The 15190-nt window shown below is 38.1% G+C and overlaps 1 protein-coding gene across 4 annotated transcripts in view; it reads right to left on the bottom strand.

Moving 5' to 3' along the window:
• Positions 1-15190, bottom strand: part of LOC145985357 (uncharacterized) — a 218044-nt gene that overhangs the window by 181736 nt on the left and 21118 nt on the right. For all 4 annotated transcript variants that reach the window (XM_083119276.1, XM_083119274.1, XM_083119273.1 and 1 more), the window contains exon 7: positions 10327-10435. In XM_083119276.1, the coding sequence (XP_082975402.1) occupies positions 10327-10435 (109 nt within the window). The remainder of the gene's footprint in view (positions 1-10326; positions 10436-15190) is intronic.

Genomic DNA, 15190 nt, shown 5'->3' with positions numbered 1-15190 from the left:
TCTCGAAAATGAACGATGCTATTGTATTTCTTTTGCAGAATATGATAGGTGGTGTCTGAGAGCACATCAGGCGGTGAGAGCTGCGAAAAAACAGAGCCTCGTTAGTCTGCAAAATGCAGTCCAGAGTATAGGTGGAAGGAAAATTGACACTTGGGTGCCTTCAGAAAGGCTACCCCAAGAAAAGTTTGGGAACGACTACAATACACCACAACTGAACATCATGCTACTCATTAACCGATCCAGTTTGCAAATCCAGTATGTACACGATATATACATTTTTTATTATCATTTTTGAGGAATTCGTCACGTCCCAGACCAGTGCACCTCGGACAGTGGCGAAACCGAGAGCTTCTGAGCGGTGGGAAGCTGTCTGTTTTCGAACCCCCGTCACATTAACCGAACGTCGCCCAGGCCATGTTTCCCATAGTGGAATTCCTTGTCCCAAGTTAACGTTCACGAATATTGAATCACACGGCTCAGACACTCATCGAGCTGCATGCCAATGGCCGGAAACATCTATACCGCTGGAAAAAATTCAATTCTACCACCTTTCTCCACTTTTGTTGTCTATACAGGGTGATTCAGAATTCCCATTACACACTAGGGGTTGTAGAGGGGACTTAGTAGATCAACTTTTGATAAGTACCGTCTTGGTACTACAGGGTGGGAAATAACCTTTTGCTAGGGGTCCACAGTAAAAAGTAACAACAATTAAGAAATTATGGTAATACCAAATGTTTACTACGACAATTGTGGTTACAAAAAGAAAATTAAAAGTTAGTATGTCCGCCGTTTGCTTCTCTCGCAGCACGAAGACGATCAGGGTAGGAGCTCAGAAGATTCGCAAACAGTCCGTATTCCATTCCATGTCACGGAGGACTTGTTCCAGATGTGCAAGGAGTGTTGGCCGGGAATGGCGGCCCGGTCCGCGTTCCACTATCATCAAGGACTCAACTGCGTCCTTCAGAATAGCCCCAAAGTGCTCCGCTGCATTCAGGTCCGGTGATGCACCCGGCCATTCAGAACTGCTGAAGAAGTCAATGCCACTTCGCCGAAGAAGGTATTGGTTTTAGCATTTGCCTTGAAGCAAGGTGCTTTGTCGTGAACTAACTTTTAATTTTGTTTTTGTAACCACAATTGTCGTAGTAAACATTTGGTATTACCGTAATTTCTTAATTGTTGTTACTTTTTCCTGCAGACCCCTAGCAAAAGGTTATTTCCCACCCTGTACACAGATGACAAGATCACATAATTTCACATGTCCATCATCATCTAATCGGGAAAAAAATGGTATGTGATGGAGTGACACGATGCGACAAACGCTCGGCATAGAGACGTTGCGCAACTCTACCATTGCGTCCAGCGTCGCCGTAAATTACGTAACAACATGTCGGTGTTCTCGGCAAACGTGTATTCAACCATACTGTACTGTCTTCCGCAACGACTGAGTAGCAACTTGAAGACGTCGCCCTCCGTCAATGTGGGTTGCCTACCGTGAAACGGGAGATGTAAAATTATGTGATCTTCTCATCTGTGTAGTACCACAACGGTACGCTTCCGGACATGGGTTCCTTATCAAAACGTGATCTACTAAGTCCTCTCTACAACCCCTAGAAGTGTGTAATAGGAATTCTCAATCACCCTGTATACTTGGCAAACGTGTAGAATTCAAAATTAAAGTTGCAATTCTGGGCATCCTTAATCGGATTTCTGTAGTGGATTCAAAATGCTGTAACTACACACTTTACTTCCCTCGATTTGAAGTAATTAGCAGAGTTACGAAAGGTGATATTGATCTGCATAGACTCGATCTGAGGATGGTAAGGCCAAAAGCGTCCGAAATTAAGGGTCGCAAGTCGGAAAAGGAGATTGTAACTTTTGGTTTGGTTCCTAACTGAATCTATTAGGGTGTCATTTCTGGTGACTTATAAACATTGTGGAGAAAATATAAGTTATCTTAATTCTTTTTAATGCGGGAACATACAACACGTGATTTCCTTCACATTGCTTTGGCTAATAAATTTTGTACATCACAAATCAGTTTGTGTCACAAACATAGTCAATGATTGGAAATGTAGCCCAGCAGTTTAAGTGGAAATTGCTAGCAGGGGGAGATGCTTGGTCGAGCCTTGGAGCAAACTGGGGAGATGTTCCTATGGTTCAACATGGTGACAGTGAGACATCTGGGGGTATGTTTTGTAACCATTTTGCTAGTTTAAGGGATACAAGTCCCCTACACCCCCACTTCAGTTCGAGCACTGATGTGACCTATTGACAGTTTTTTTTTTTTTACAAAAAACGTTTCTATGCGAAAATAAATAAATATTTTAACTATATTTCGATCGTATTATTTTATTTTTAGCGGACCTGAAAAACAATGTTAGCAACACTGATGAAACAACTTGACTGAAATTGAAGCTCAAATACAATTCCAGGTTATTCAACAAGGATATCTAGTAGGAATGTAAATTTGAGTTCAAAAAGCATCAAATTTATGGCAGTTACTGCAGACTTGCCTCTTCTTACCCCCCTCCCCCCGAAACTACACTTTGTTTTTCAAAAGTTTTGATGCGAACTGTAGTACAGGTAAGTATTTAAAAGTAAAAATAGTTGGGTGGATATGTTCGCTCGACTCATGGGGATAGCTGGGGGGGGGGGGTGCTTTACATACATTTTAATTGCTGATGGATAGAGGATATCCCTGCACCTTCAAACATTGGCATAAGTGATGCCATACCATATGGAAATAAGATCAGAAAACTGACTGCTGTTCCCTTTGCAACAACAACAGAGACTAGCGCTCACAGACAACATTTATAGAGCTTAGTAACAGGGTTGGCCTAAGTTCAAAAAGTATTGTGAAGTGGTAACATGAAGACGACAAAATCACGACCAGATAGGCTGATAAGAATAGGGCCATCAAGTGTTGCAGAGGGTGGTTCATTAAAAGTGCCAATTATTGTTGGAAACAGTCATCCGCGAGTTCCACATTCCTACTAACAGTACAGTTAGCACCATGACTGTGCATCGGGAGCTGAGACAAATCAGATTTCATGGCCGAGCAACTGCCCATCAAGCAAAAATAGATTGTCATGGAGAAAGTGTGACTATGGCTTCAGATAGGTGTCTGGATACTTTTGATCAGATAGTGTACAATAGAATTTGAATTTGAATTATACGGGGGCCAGCCCTTACCAAAACTAAAATAACGTAACCGTAATGTCGTGTAACTAAAATCTTAAAACATTCTGACTTAGGTTAAAAGCTGAGACTGTAAACTCAGGAAACATAAAGAAAAAAAACAGGACAACACACAGAATTATACTGGCCATAGGGCCAATCGCCAGAGCCTCGTTAGTTTGCAAAAAGCAGTCCAGGTTGTACTATGTGGAAGTGAGGTTGACAATTGGGTGTACTACATGGAAGGTCACCCCTTACACCCAAGTGTACAATACAACCAAACCTTAATTTAAGAATGGTATTCAATGCACCTCATTATATAACATAATAATTATGTATTATGTATTAGTTTCGGCAACTGTCATCATTCAGAATTGGCCAATTGTGAATGGTGGTAGGGTTGGTTTGGTTAAGTTTCAAGTCCACTTTATGCAGAAAAGGCTAACCGGGACTGGACCTACAGTTTAAAATGGGATCCGAACTACTATGTGACTCCACTGGGTATTGAACACGGGACCTATTGATTACAAGGTTACAACATTACCACTATGCCAACGGGGAGGCCCGAATGGCAGTAGGGAGTGATGATCAAATCAATAGGTGATCAAATTTGGAGCACTGCCTAAGCTAATAAGTATGAATGTGTAGTTGACGAGAGCAGTTCAGCCAAAAGCCACAAAGCATGGGAATGCTTACCATTTCACAGACACTGTATTTTCTGTGATGTTCAAATACTCGCATTCTGTTCTTTTGATGTTTCATATGGAGGATGGCCTTTTAAAAAAAAATTAAAAAAAGTTTCTTGCTATTGACCTTATCTAATCTTACAAGGCTTCCTCAATTAAGTTTGTTTCATTCTTTGTCCCACAAACCATACAGAAAATTGTTAATGATTCATATGTCTATTATTCCTTCATTTGAATTATATCCTTAGACTCACTACCGTAAATTCCTAATTCTGGAATTATTTATTGAACTTTGATTTCCTGTATAGCAAAATATTCAAATGATAATTTTCTATTTTCATATTGACATTTGAACTTTTTCAGTAATAAATTTTTAATCATCCAATTTCTACTGTTATATTTAACTTCATTATCAATTCCAAAAACATGAAGGAAAACTATACAGTATTTGGATAAAATATAAACATTTAAAAAACGTAAAATAGAAAAATTACATGGTACTTTAGTTTAATTTTTACGAAAATAACTGCCGCGTGGAATATACAGATGCCCTTGAAGAAACATTCATTCACAGATGCATGAAGATAACTCAAAATCAATTAAGTGACTGATCAAAAGATGTTCACTGATGCAATCTAAAACATGTGCAAGTACAGATTTTAATTCAAAACTTGTTAAGAAGTGCTTCGAACCACAATATGCTTCTGCAAAAACAAAATCTGAAGCGATCGTGACGAATGTGATAAGCCCCTATGCGATTTCAGAAAGGGTTAGACCAGGTTAATTACATTACAGTTTACACAGATTCGTCAAACCATAAATCTACAAAATTGTTTCCATTGTTGGTGCGCTACTTCCTTCGTTTGAGTGGAGTGCAAGTTAAAGTTTTGCATGTTTAAGATGAATGTGGCAAAACGTCAGATATTGCCTCTTCGTATATCCTGAATACATTAAATGAATACAACACTGAAAGTAAGGTTGTTGGTTTATGTGCTGACAACACGAACTGCAATTTTGCAGGAGCAGCAAGAAAAGGACAAAAATTGTTTACAGTCTTGTTCAGGAATCCTTAACCAAACCAATTGTAGGTGTAGGTTTTTCTGCACATATAGTGAATAATTGTGTACAAACTGTGATGGACTGTTTACCAGTTTATATAGAAAGTGTGCTGCACAAAATATACTCATATTTTTACATATATACAGTACGTGAACATGCTTTACATGAATTTTGTGACTTTGTGGAGATAAGAGTTCTCAAAGCTTCTTTCTTATAGCAAAACTAGATGGTTTTCTTTGTTGCCAGATGTAGAGCGCATACTTACACTATATCCAGCATTGAAATCATACTTTCTATCACAGGACAAGTGTCCCTGAAATATTAAAATATTCTTTGAGGACCCCCTATCTGAAATATGGCTCTATTTTACTCATTCCAATGCAGAACTTTTTAATGACTTTGTTCACTTTCTTGACGGTCAATATGTTTCTATGATAGAAGGTTCTGCATTAATTGCAGAACTTAAACAAAAATTAGTTGACAGATATAACAGCATTTTTTTGCCTGTTATAGTGAAGTCAAAACTTAAAATTCTGGAGGAAAATGGATTTGTTTAAATGTCAAGTTTTAAGGAGCATGGGCATTCATTTTATTCAACTTGTATTGAATATATTAAGCAGTGGTCCTCTCCCTTTTCTGAAATGAGTGTGTTGGATTGGGTGAAACTGGATTCAGTGATTGAATGGGATAGGTTGCAAAAGAGCGTACAATTTTTCAACAAATGGTCAGAAAAACAACTAAATGATTCTTATCTCTTTGATGAAATTTCAAATGTAAGAGCTTATGCCACTCTTGAAAAAGTGAAAGCATGGAACACTGCTCAAATGAGAGTAGATTTAAGACAGCTTGAGATATTCAAATATTTTCAGGAAAAATGCATTTTCTTCTCTCAGGTATTTGATATTATAGAGTTCAGTTTGCGCCTTCCAGCCACATATGCACCCACTGAGAGAGTTTTCTCATTAATGAATAACATGTCGACTTCTGAGAAATCTCAATTGAAAACTGAAACTCTGAAACACATAATAATAACTAATTATAAAATTTCAGTTGTACCTGTTGTGAATTCCATGATATGGTTGTGGAAAATACAAAGTTATTACATGCTATTCACTAGAATCACAAGTACAGAACCTTAAGGATGATAAATATTGATACATTTGATTATGAAATATTTGTTAATTTGAATTTATTTGAATAGTTTTAAAGACTCCGGAATATTTTACCTTGGGAACATCCATGGCCTCATATTGCTGTTTCTTGACATGTCGTTTTACAGTGCAGAGTTTTCAGCTCTACGCCTAACCCCCAATATGAATGGAGGACCGCACCTGTCGTTGGTCAGCGGATCCCTTGGATCTAGCTGGGAGGATCACATTGTAGTCCACCAACCATACTTCACTTCTGCCGATTGTGGGACGCTCATAGAGCCATGACAGGACAGCTCTGTAAATCCCAACAGAGCAAAGTGTTGACCATTTTACTCTGTTGGTTAACAGTGAAGTTACAAGAAAGAAATTGTTATCAGCAGGCGACGTTTCCTTTTCTAAAGCTTGCGACATTGCCGTGAATATGGAAATGGTTGAGATAGAAGTACGGCTATTCCATCAAAAAGAAGCTTTAGCTACTGAATATAATGTACATAAGCTTCATGAAAGCAAGTCTAAACCTTTCCAAGCTTTCTCCAATAGGAAAACTAACTAACTTTTAATAATCAGTCTGAAAAGAGCACCGTTAATGAGAAACCTGGAACTTCAAGAGAATGGATTTGTTATAAATGTGGAAAGACGCATGAAAAAGGTAAATGTTATTTAAAGCAAGTTAGATGTAATTATTGTGGATTCTTTGGACATATTCAGAAATTTTGTAGGTTCCGTAATAAACTAACAGATAAAAACTTATCAACTTTACAATTTAAACCTATAATTTTCATAATGAAAAGATTTGTGTTTTTCATTTTTATTCCACATCAATCTTTTCTTCTTTTAAGTTAATTGGAATATTGAGGATGGCGGATGATTACAGGAAATTGATAAATAAATGAATTACAATTTTTGGGCACTTCGGCACATATGACTGTTTTGCATCCTTCAAATTACATCTAAAATAACAAGGGAAATAAGAGGGTAAGTCAAAAACTATCTACACCCCTGCCACAAGGTTGTACTTCTGTGGTCATGCGGCCGAGGCCCGATCCCAATCGATCCATCCATCTCTCTCCCGTTACAGACCAAATGGAAATAAAAAGTAGGCTTAATTCAGGAAATGCATGTTACTTCTCTCTTCATAAACTTTTGTCTTCTCGTTTAATATCTAAGAAACTAAAAGTTAAAATATACAAAACAGTAATTTTGCCTGTAGTATTATATGGGTGTGAAACATGGTCCCTTACATTGAAAGAGGAACATAAATTGAGAGTATCTGAAAATAAGATCCTTAGGAAAATATTTGGACCTAAAAGGGATGAGGAGACAGGTGAGTGGAGAAGGTTACATAATTTAGAACTACATAATTCGTATTCATGTCCAGATATTATTAGAATAATTAAATCAAGAAGACTTAAGTGGGCAGGCCATGTGGCACGAATGGGAGAGGAAAGAGGAGTTCACAGGATTCTTGTTGGGAAACCTGATGGTAAGACCTATAAAAAGGCCAAGACGAAGATAGAGGGACAACGTTGAGATGGACTTAAGGAAATTGGTAGGGATGGAAAAGAGTATATAGATCTTGCTCAAGATAGGGACAGATGGGGACAGATGGAAGGCCTGTGTTGCCGCAGCCATGAACCTTCGGGTTTAAGAAGGCTAGAGAGTTAGTTAGTTAGTTTTAAAGACTTGAAGTGTTGTCATGTTGTCAATAAAATTTGCTCACACTGTAGTTTTTAATATGTCACATTTTAATACATACATGGGCATCCGGAAGGGGGGGGCATGGCCCCCGCTGGAAAATGAATATGTACTTAAAAATTATATATTTCACACATAATTTCATTTCAATCACAGTAATTTATGTTAAATTTTAAAAATTCGTTGAAGAAACATGATAATTTCAGACTGAAATAGTGTTTTTTGAGAGGGTTTCACTATTTTGGAGGAAAATATGTGTCCTTTGTCCCCCCCTGGAAAAAATTACCTTGCTTGCCCCTCGTTGGAACAAATCCTGTGGACGTCCATGAATACATATACACAGTCCATCCAGTGGGAAAGGTGACTAATGAGAAATGAAAGACAAAATGTTGTGGACTGGTAGTTTACAAAAATGTTTATTCAAAATAGACACCTTGTGAGTCAATACATGCACTGAAGCGGTTGTAGAAGTTTGTGAAGCAGTCTTGGCACTCCTGTTAAGGAATAGCCTCCAAAATCGCGGTCGAAGCCTTTTGGATGTCTGGAATGGTGTCAAAATGCATTCGTTTCAATGCCAATTTCAGTTTTGGTAATAGCCAGAAGTCGCATGGAGCTAAATCTGGAGAATATGGGGGTAATTGAGCTCCACTATCCCTAATTTGGCCAAAAACTGGCGTACCAACTTGCTCTTGTGCACGGGTGCATTGTCGTGCAACAGTGACCATGAGCCCTGTTCCCGATATTCAGGCTGAACTCTACGAATCCTGGCCAATAGACGATGCAAAATACCCACGTAATACTCAGCGTTCACAGTGCGACCGTCTGGAGTGAATTCCTTGTGGATGATGCCCTTGGAATAGAAGAAAACCGTGAGCAGGATTTTGATTTGGTTCTTCTGCATGCGCACTTTCTTCGGTTTTGGAGAGCCTGGACCCTGGACCATCACGAAATCTTGCATACCACTTAAACACATTCTTACGGCTCAATGCCTCAATACCGTAAGTTTGAATCATTTGAAATGTCTCTGTTGCACTTTTACCCAATTTGAAACAGAATGTAATGTTGGCACATTGCTCTGTTTCCGATCGACATTCAGCAGGTACTGTCAGTCACGAGATCCAAGTCAAGTATTAAAACCTTATGTTACTATATTTTCTGATGCTTTATTTAACCCAAATTTAAAAAAGAAAAAGAAAATACTTCATTATTATAAGTATGGGATATAGTTTACTTTGCAACGTCAGAAATTAGGTGACATATGTTACCTAATATTGACCAAAATGAGTTGAATCTAAAAGTTGAGATTTTTACTGTGAGTTAGGTTCATGCAGGGCTTCCTTTGTGCCAAATTTCAGAATTTTTCAAGAGGACCCATCTGAGATATTTAACCCCGAAAACTGTTAAAATTCAATGAACAACCATGTTTGAGCCCATGCTGTAAAAAAGGGTTGCATTTCTAAGCACTGATATTTTATTTACAGACACCCTGCAGGCAGGTCTACACATGAAAAAAAATTAAGCCTTAGACTACACCCCTTCATTAAAAAAATTGGGTTTAAAAATCCAATTTTTTAACTATTGTTACCCCAATTTCCACCATAATTTTCGTACTTACGATGCAATTTTAAGCAAAACATACTTGAATATCATAGTAAGTATACTTCATTAGCTACAAAATTAACTCCGATGGTTCTTGAGATAATAAGGTTTCTGTATACTGCTACATGAGCAAAAAAAGCCATGCAGCATGTTGGAAAAATGGCTGACCCAGGAGAACTAAAAACAATAATTTTTTTTGAACATTGGTTTTGATATCTACAAACATGTACAAACATATGTACTAAAAATTATTTTTTTCTAAAATGGTCATGCAAAAAATTGGTTCATTTGACACCTTATATTTTTCACTTTGATTGATTGATTGATTTAATTTATTTTACTTCGTGTTTTGTGCCTCTTGGCTAATTTGCGAAGATGGGGATGAGTGATGAAATTGATGAATGGACATTCACAAACAACCAAGCCCAAGCAGGATTCGAACCCGGGACCCTTGGCGTCGCAGCACGATGATTTTTCACTTTGCATTTGACAAATCACCTCTATTTAATTTGAACCAAGAAACAGTTTTCTAAACATACAAATTACACTTAATGTCAACAATATAAATTATTTAAAAACATCCGCCATAAAAAATAGTAAAAAGGATGTTCTAAGCTTGTATCAAAAGTCAAAGTTTATATTGAAGTCCACTTTATGCACAGTTAGTCTAATCAGAACTGGTCCAGTTTCAAGTGTGATCCAAACCACTGTGTGCCTCCAACGAAGATCAAACACAGGACCCTTGATTGCATTACCATTATTACAATCGCAAAGTGCTCTATGTACATTCTTCTGAGCTACTGCCACTCTGCTCTGGTGGCAACATCTCAGTATAATTGTCGCCAAACAGAAAGGAAAGTAATCTCAGAATATCGCACCTAGGTAATAGGATGGTTGATTAAGAACTCTGATGGAGAGATCTACTTTCAATACCCTACTGAACTGTATGTACTTACCTTGAAAAGGTGGTGTCTTCATGTAGTTGACAAGGCAGCCCAAATGATATAAATGTCCACAGTAGACACGTTCCACGTGACTATCTGCTGACTCATCAGTTTCAACATTCTGGTAACAAGAACAAAAGAATTAGCATCACAAAATGTTGGAAAATATTATCACAACAAATAAATATTATTACTGTCACTCATGTAACCCAATGGAAGTTACTTAACAAAGCCTGAGTATGACAACAATTTCTCCAGGCCCAAATAAAACCTCAACATTTCTTGCAATAACTTAGAATTTTTTTAAAATAAGCAGAAGTCAAATTATGTTTAAGACATGCTTTTAGTGACAAAAGATAATATTTTAGATCACATATACACAGACACACACACAAAACATGCTGGTTTTCTTTGTGTATCTATTTCAATGTGTTGCAACTTTCCCTATCCATCCAAGTTTGTTTAAGTACACTTACACTCAGATAGGCTCAATTCAAGTAGAATCCAAACCAATAAGATGTACTCTCACTAGGAATCGAAGCCAGGACACCTTGATTACAGGGCGAAGGCTTACTTAGCTATAAAGTTATTAGGGATATCCAGAATGAGAACATGGAACAGGTAGCTGAACAGCAGGCTCAACTGAACCCTAATGAAGATGGTGACTTGTTGATACATACCGTATTTACGCATGTATAGTGCGCATGCGTGTATAATGCGCACCCTGGTTTTTGATGAGTAAAAGTTACAAAAAAATATATCTCGTATATAATGCGCTGTACAATTCATTTTCGAGAAATGGCTTTCTTAGTTGTAGGTCGTAAAGCTGTTGCTATGTGGACCAAGAGGAGAATATCCTCTTGTGTAAACAATAAGTCTCCAACCCATGCCACCTGCACCCCTCTCCCTTCACTGTGTTTAGCATCCCAAAACTTTCACTTTCTAACAACCTTATTTATTCTGTAATAGTAGAGTGCGAAATCAAAATTACGTAATGGATTTGCATTGCTCAGGAAGTTATTTTCTCTTATTTCTTGTCCAACAAATACTGCTGATATGTATCCCATGTGACAGAAGGTGCATGCTTGAATTCCACCAGAGTTGCCTGGATTTTCTTGGTGATGCAGAACATTACATTACAAAGTGAAAAATCATGTGAAATGGCCTTCAAACGTTTATACGTGGTTTTGCTCATTCCTCCTTTACTTTTTATAAAAGAACTTCAAATTATACTATTTCCGTGACTAATGTAACATATATGCAAGGCACATTCAGGACCTTCAAACTAGCAGTTAGCAGCATAAGATTTCTTCCATTAAGGATATTACACACTCCGTACATATATTATTATTTGGCCAGTAATACATTTTAATTATTGTTTTTTTTTTCTGGTGTCTTCTTTCATCCGAAGCACCATAGAAATCAGAACATTCCTTCATTTTGTGATGAACTTATTTCAACCGCATTTCACATTAGTGTCGTTATCTTAAATGGAATACTGTTGCCATATTCAGAAACTGCAGGATATAAGCTTTACAACGATATATAACATGATAGGGTTCCATAAACATGAAAAATCAATGCAAGTGTCCCAAAATCATGGAACGACCCTGTAGGGTTTCATGTTGGCTGTCTGAATTATTCCGTGCATAATACGCACCACAGTTTTTGGGAGCAAAAATTTTGGAAAAAAAGTGCGCATTCTACATGAGTAAATACAGTATATCTCTGTTGTCCCTTAATTTTTGCTTGCCTTCCTTATTACTGTCGACAATGACAGTTTTCATGTGTCATGATGTTAGATATGGCGGTCAATATGGCCGCAAAAAGTATAAAAAAAACCCTTTCAGCTATAGGTTCATGTTTGGGATCAAACCCTATGTTTTGGAGTTTCCAGAACTCAATGGTGGCATCAAAAATACTGTCAGACTAAGACCATTAAATAATAATAGTTCATTTTATGACAATCTGTAAATATACAGGGTGGTTCAAAAGTCCAATACATAGGACAACTGTGTTATCAGTGCAGTTGGCGAAAAATAGAAAGAGGGGAAAGTTGTTGCAAATATGAGATTTTAAATACAATGTGCTTGTATTTTCAACATAGCATGCATCGTTCAGGCTGTACACTGGTACGAGCCTTAATGAGAACGGGTAGTGCCTTGTTGCCACATACTTCATCCTTAAAGGGAACATTTACTTTACCACAACACCATACTGTACTAGGTAAAATGAGAATGGTGGTGCATAATTAGAGGCAAAGTAAGTAAGAAGTGTGTGTGTATGTGTACACAAATACATACACACACACACATACATACATACATACATACACACATGCACACAACTGCAAAGCATGTAATTGTAGGTAATGTTTTCTGAAATAGAGGTTGTGAATTAGGGCATAATGATATGAACAAAGGATAAAATTTCAAAATGAAAGGGGTCTTAATTTTTTCCCTTTCCATCAGGGTAGATCACCACAAAAATATGTTTACGCTCAGACAAAATTTTCTGTTGGAGCAAACCGGAAATACCGAAATTATTGATGATTTGGAGGGTACTGGTTCATGCAGATTTCGCCTTCAGCACCCTAGGTTCGAGTAATTTGTGTGTCCCAATGAATGAGAAAAGACAGTTCGTCAAAAAGAAAGAAACGAAGCAGTAGGGTCAAAACGAGCAGAAAAAAATATAAAAATACGCATATGATGTTTCAGGTGTTGTGGGATGCCTATCTTCCATCATTACGATGCTTCTCGCACACAACCAAAGGACCAGTGGCATGGAGGGCATCAATATCCATAACCAATCTTTAGCCCCTTTTTGACGATACTCTAGGCAACTGGGGACCTTAACCTCTGGTGTTACAAACAATATTTCTTTACCTACTTCATCAAGAAGTTATCTAGTCAGTGTACCATCCTTTTGACATCAAGGCAGAGACCTCTCTAGTAGCCTTGTTTCTCTCAACTACCATTGAGATGTCCTCCACCATCACTGTGCCACGGTCCATGTGACTTCCTGTACATCCCAAGAAGGTACTTGTCTTGATGAATATGAGTACATTGTTGAAACAAATTTTAAACACCATTGTTCCTCTCTCACAAGGCCTTGCAGTGCCTTCAAGTTCGCTGATCTTGCAAGAAGTCACACTTTATTTTTTTAAATTTTTACACCACACTGGCACTTATTGTAGTTTTCACATTTGCATGAAAAAGTATCAAATAACTTCCTCTCTGTAGTCATTTGAAATGACTCCACTTTTTCCAAAACTGTTTCATCCTCTGGAGCCCCACTTCCCATAGCTTAACTTCCCCAAAATTCTCTTAGTTTGTCATGAAATTTCTTCAAAAGCTGGTGGATTACGACTGTGGAAATGGATACTCTCACCCACAATTTGTTGTTATCTTCTAGCACAAGCTCTTTCACATCACTAAATGCTGGTTGCCACCCTCGGATATCTAGATCTTGCCTCTGCTTCTCTCGGAAGATGAGAGCTTGTGAATGGTGATGAATCACCCAAGATTGACATCGACTCTGGTATTATTTTTAAGTCTGATTTATGCACAGAAAGGACCTGAAGTTTAACTTGGATCCAAACCACTATATGCTTCCACCGTACACCAAAACCTGGGATTTTGTAATTACAAGCTGACTAAATCACCAGTATGGCATCGGGGAGACCTGGACATCGACTCTTCTATCTGGTGTCCTGACTCTCAGATACCTGCACAAAATATAACACAAAAATAAGTCCACAAAATTCGCTTTAGTAATAATAATAATAAAAAACGTAAAGTGCTCCCCTGTGCTTAGCACCACACCATGAAGGAGTATAGGGGGTGTGGGGGTAATGCCGCACACTTTCTTGATCCGGTCATGAGTGGGGGTGATGTGATCAGCATCATGCCCCTGACTGCCTTTACCCCTCCAGGGTTTTCCACAGGTACCCATGTCATTCGATGCTGGGTGGGCGCCGGGGCTGCTTCAAATGTTAGAAAAGTTCCCGGATTTGAACCGGCCGTATATCAAACCTGGGACCTTGAGCATGGTAGTCAGATGCGTTACCGACTGAGCCACCGCGGCCACATAAATAAATTCGCTATCAATAACCAAACATGTGTGCAAGTCATCAACTTGATGTGGTGCCCTCCAACTTCTTGATGAAGTAGGTAAAGAAATATTGTTTGTAACACCAGAGGTTAAGGTCCCCAGTTGCCCACAGTATCGTTAAAATGGGACTAAAGATTGGTTATGGATATCGATGCCCTCCGTGCCACTGGTCCTCTGGTTGTGTGCAAGAAGCGTCTGGAGAAGCATGAAACACCTGAAACATCATATTTTAATATATTTTCTGCTGGTTTTGACCCTGCTGTTTCATTTCCTTCTTTTTTACGGTACCAGATGTCTTTCCTCATTCATTGGGACATACAAATTACTCAATATGGGGAATCTAGGGTGCCGAAGGCAAAGTCTGCTTGAACGAATACCCTCCAAATCGTCAATAATTTCGGTATTTCCGATTTGCACCAACAGAAAATGTTGTCTGAGTGCAAACATATTTTTGTGGTGACCTACCCTGATGGAAAGGGAAAAAAATAAGACCCCTCTCGTTTCAAAATTATATCCTTTGTTCATATCATTATGCCCTAATGTACAACCTCTATTTCAGAAAACATTAGCTACAATTACATATTTTGCAGTTGTGTGTGTGTGTGTATGTACGTATGTATGTGTGTGTGTTTGTGTACACACACACACTTTTTACTTACTTTGCCTCTAATTATGCACCATCATTCTCAATTTACCTAGTGCACTGGGCTCATCAAGTACTTCTTTACGCTGCCACACCCAAACTGAGCCCTGGCTAAACGAA

Source organism: Lepisma saccharinum, chromosome 3 (assembly GCF_977018435.1).
Source record: "Lepisma saccharinum chromosome 3, izLepSacc3.1, whole genome shotgun sequence".
In the NCBI taxonomy this organism is placed as follows: Eukaryota; Metazoa; Arthropoda; class Insecta; order Zygentoma; family Lepismatidae; genus Lepisma; species Lepisma saccharinum.
This window is presented reverse-complemented; position numbering and strand designations above follow the sequence as displayed.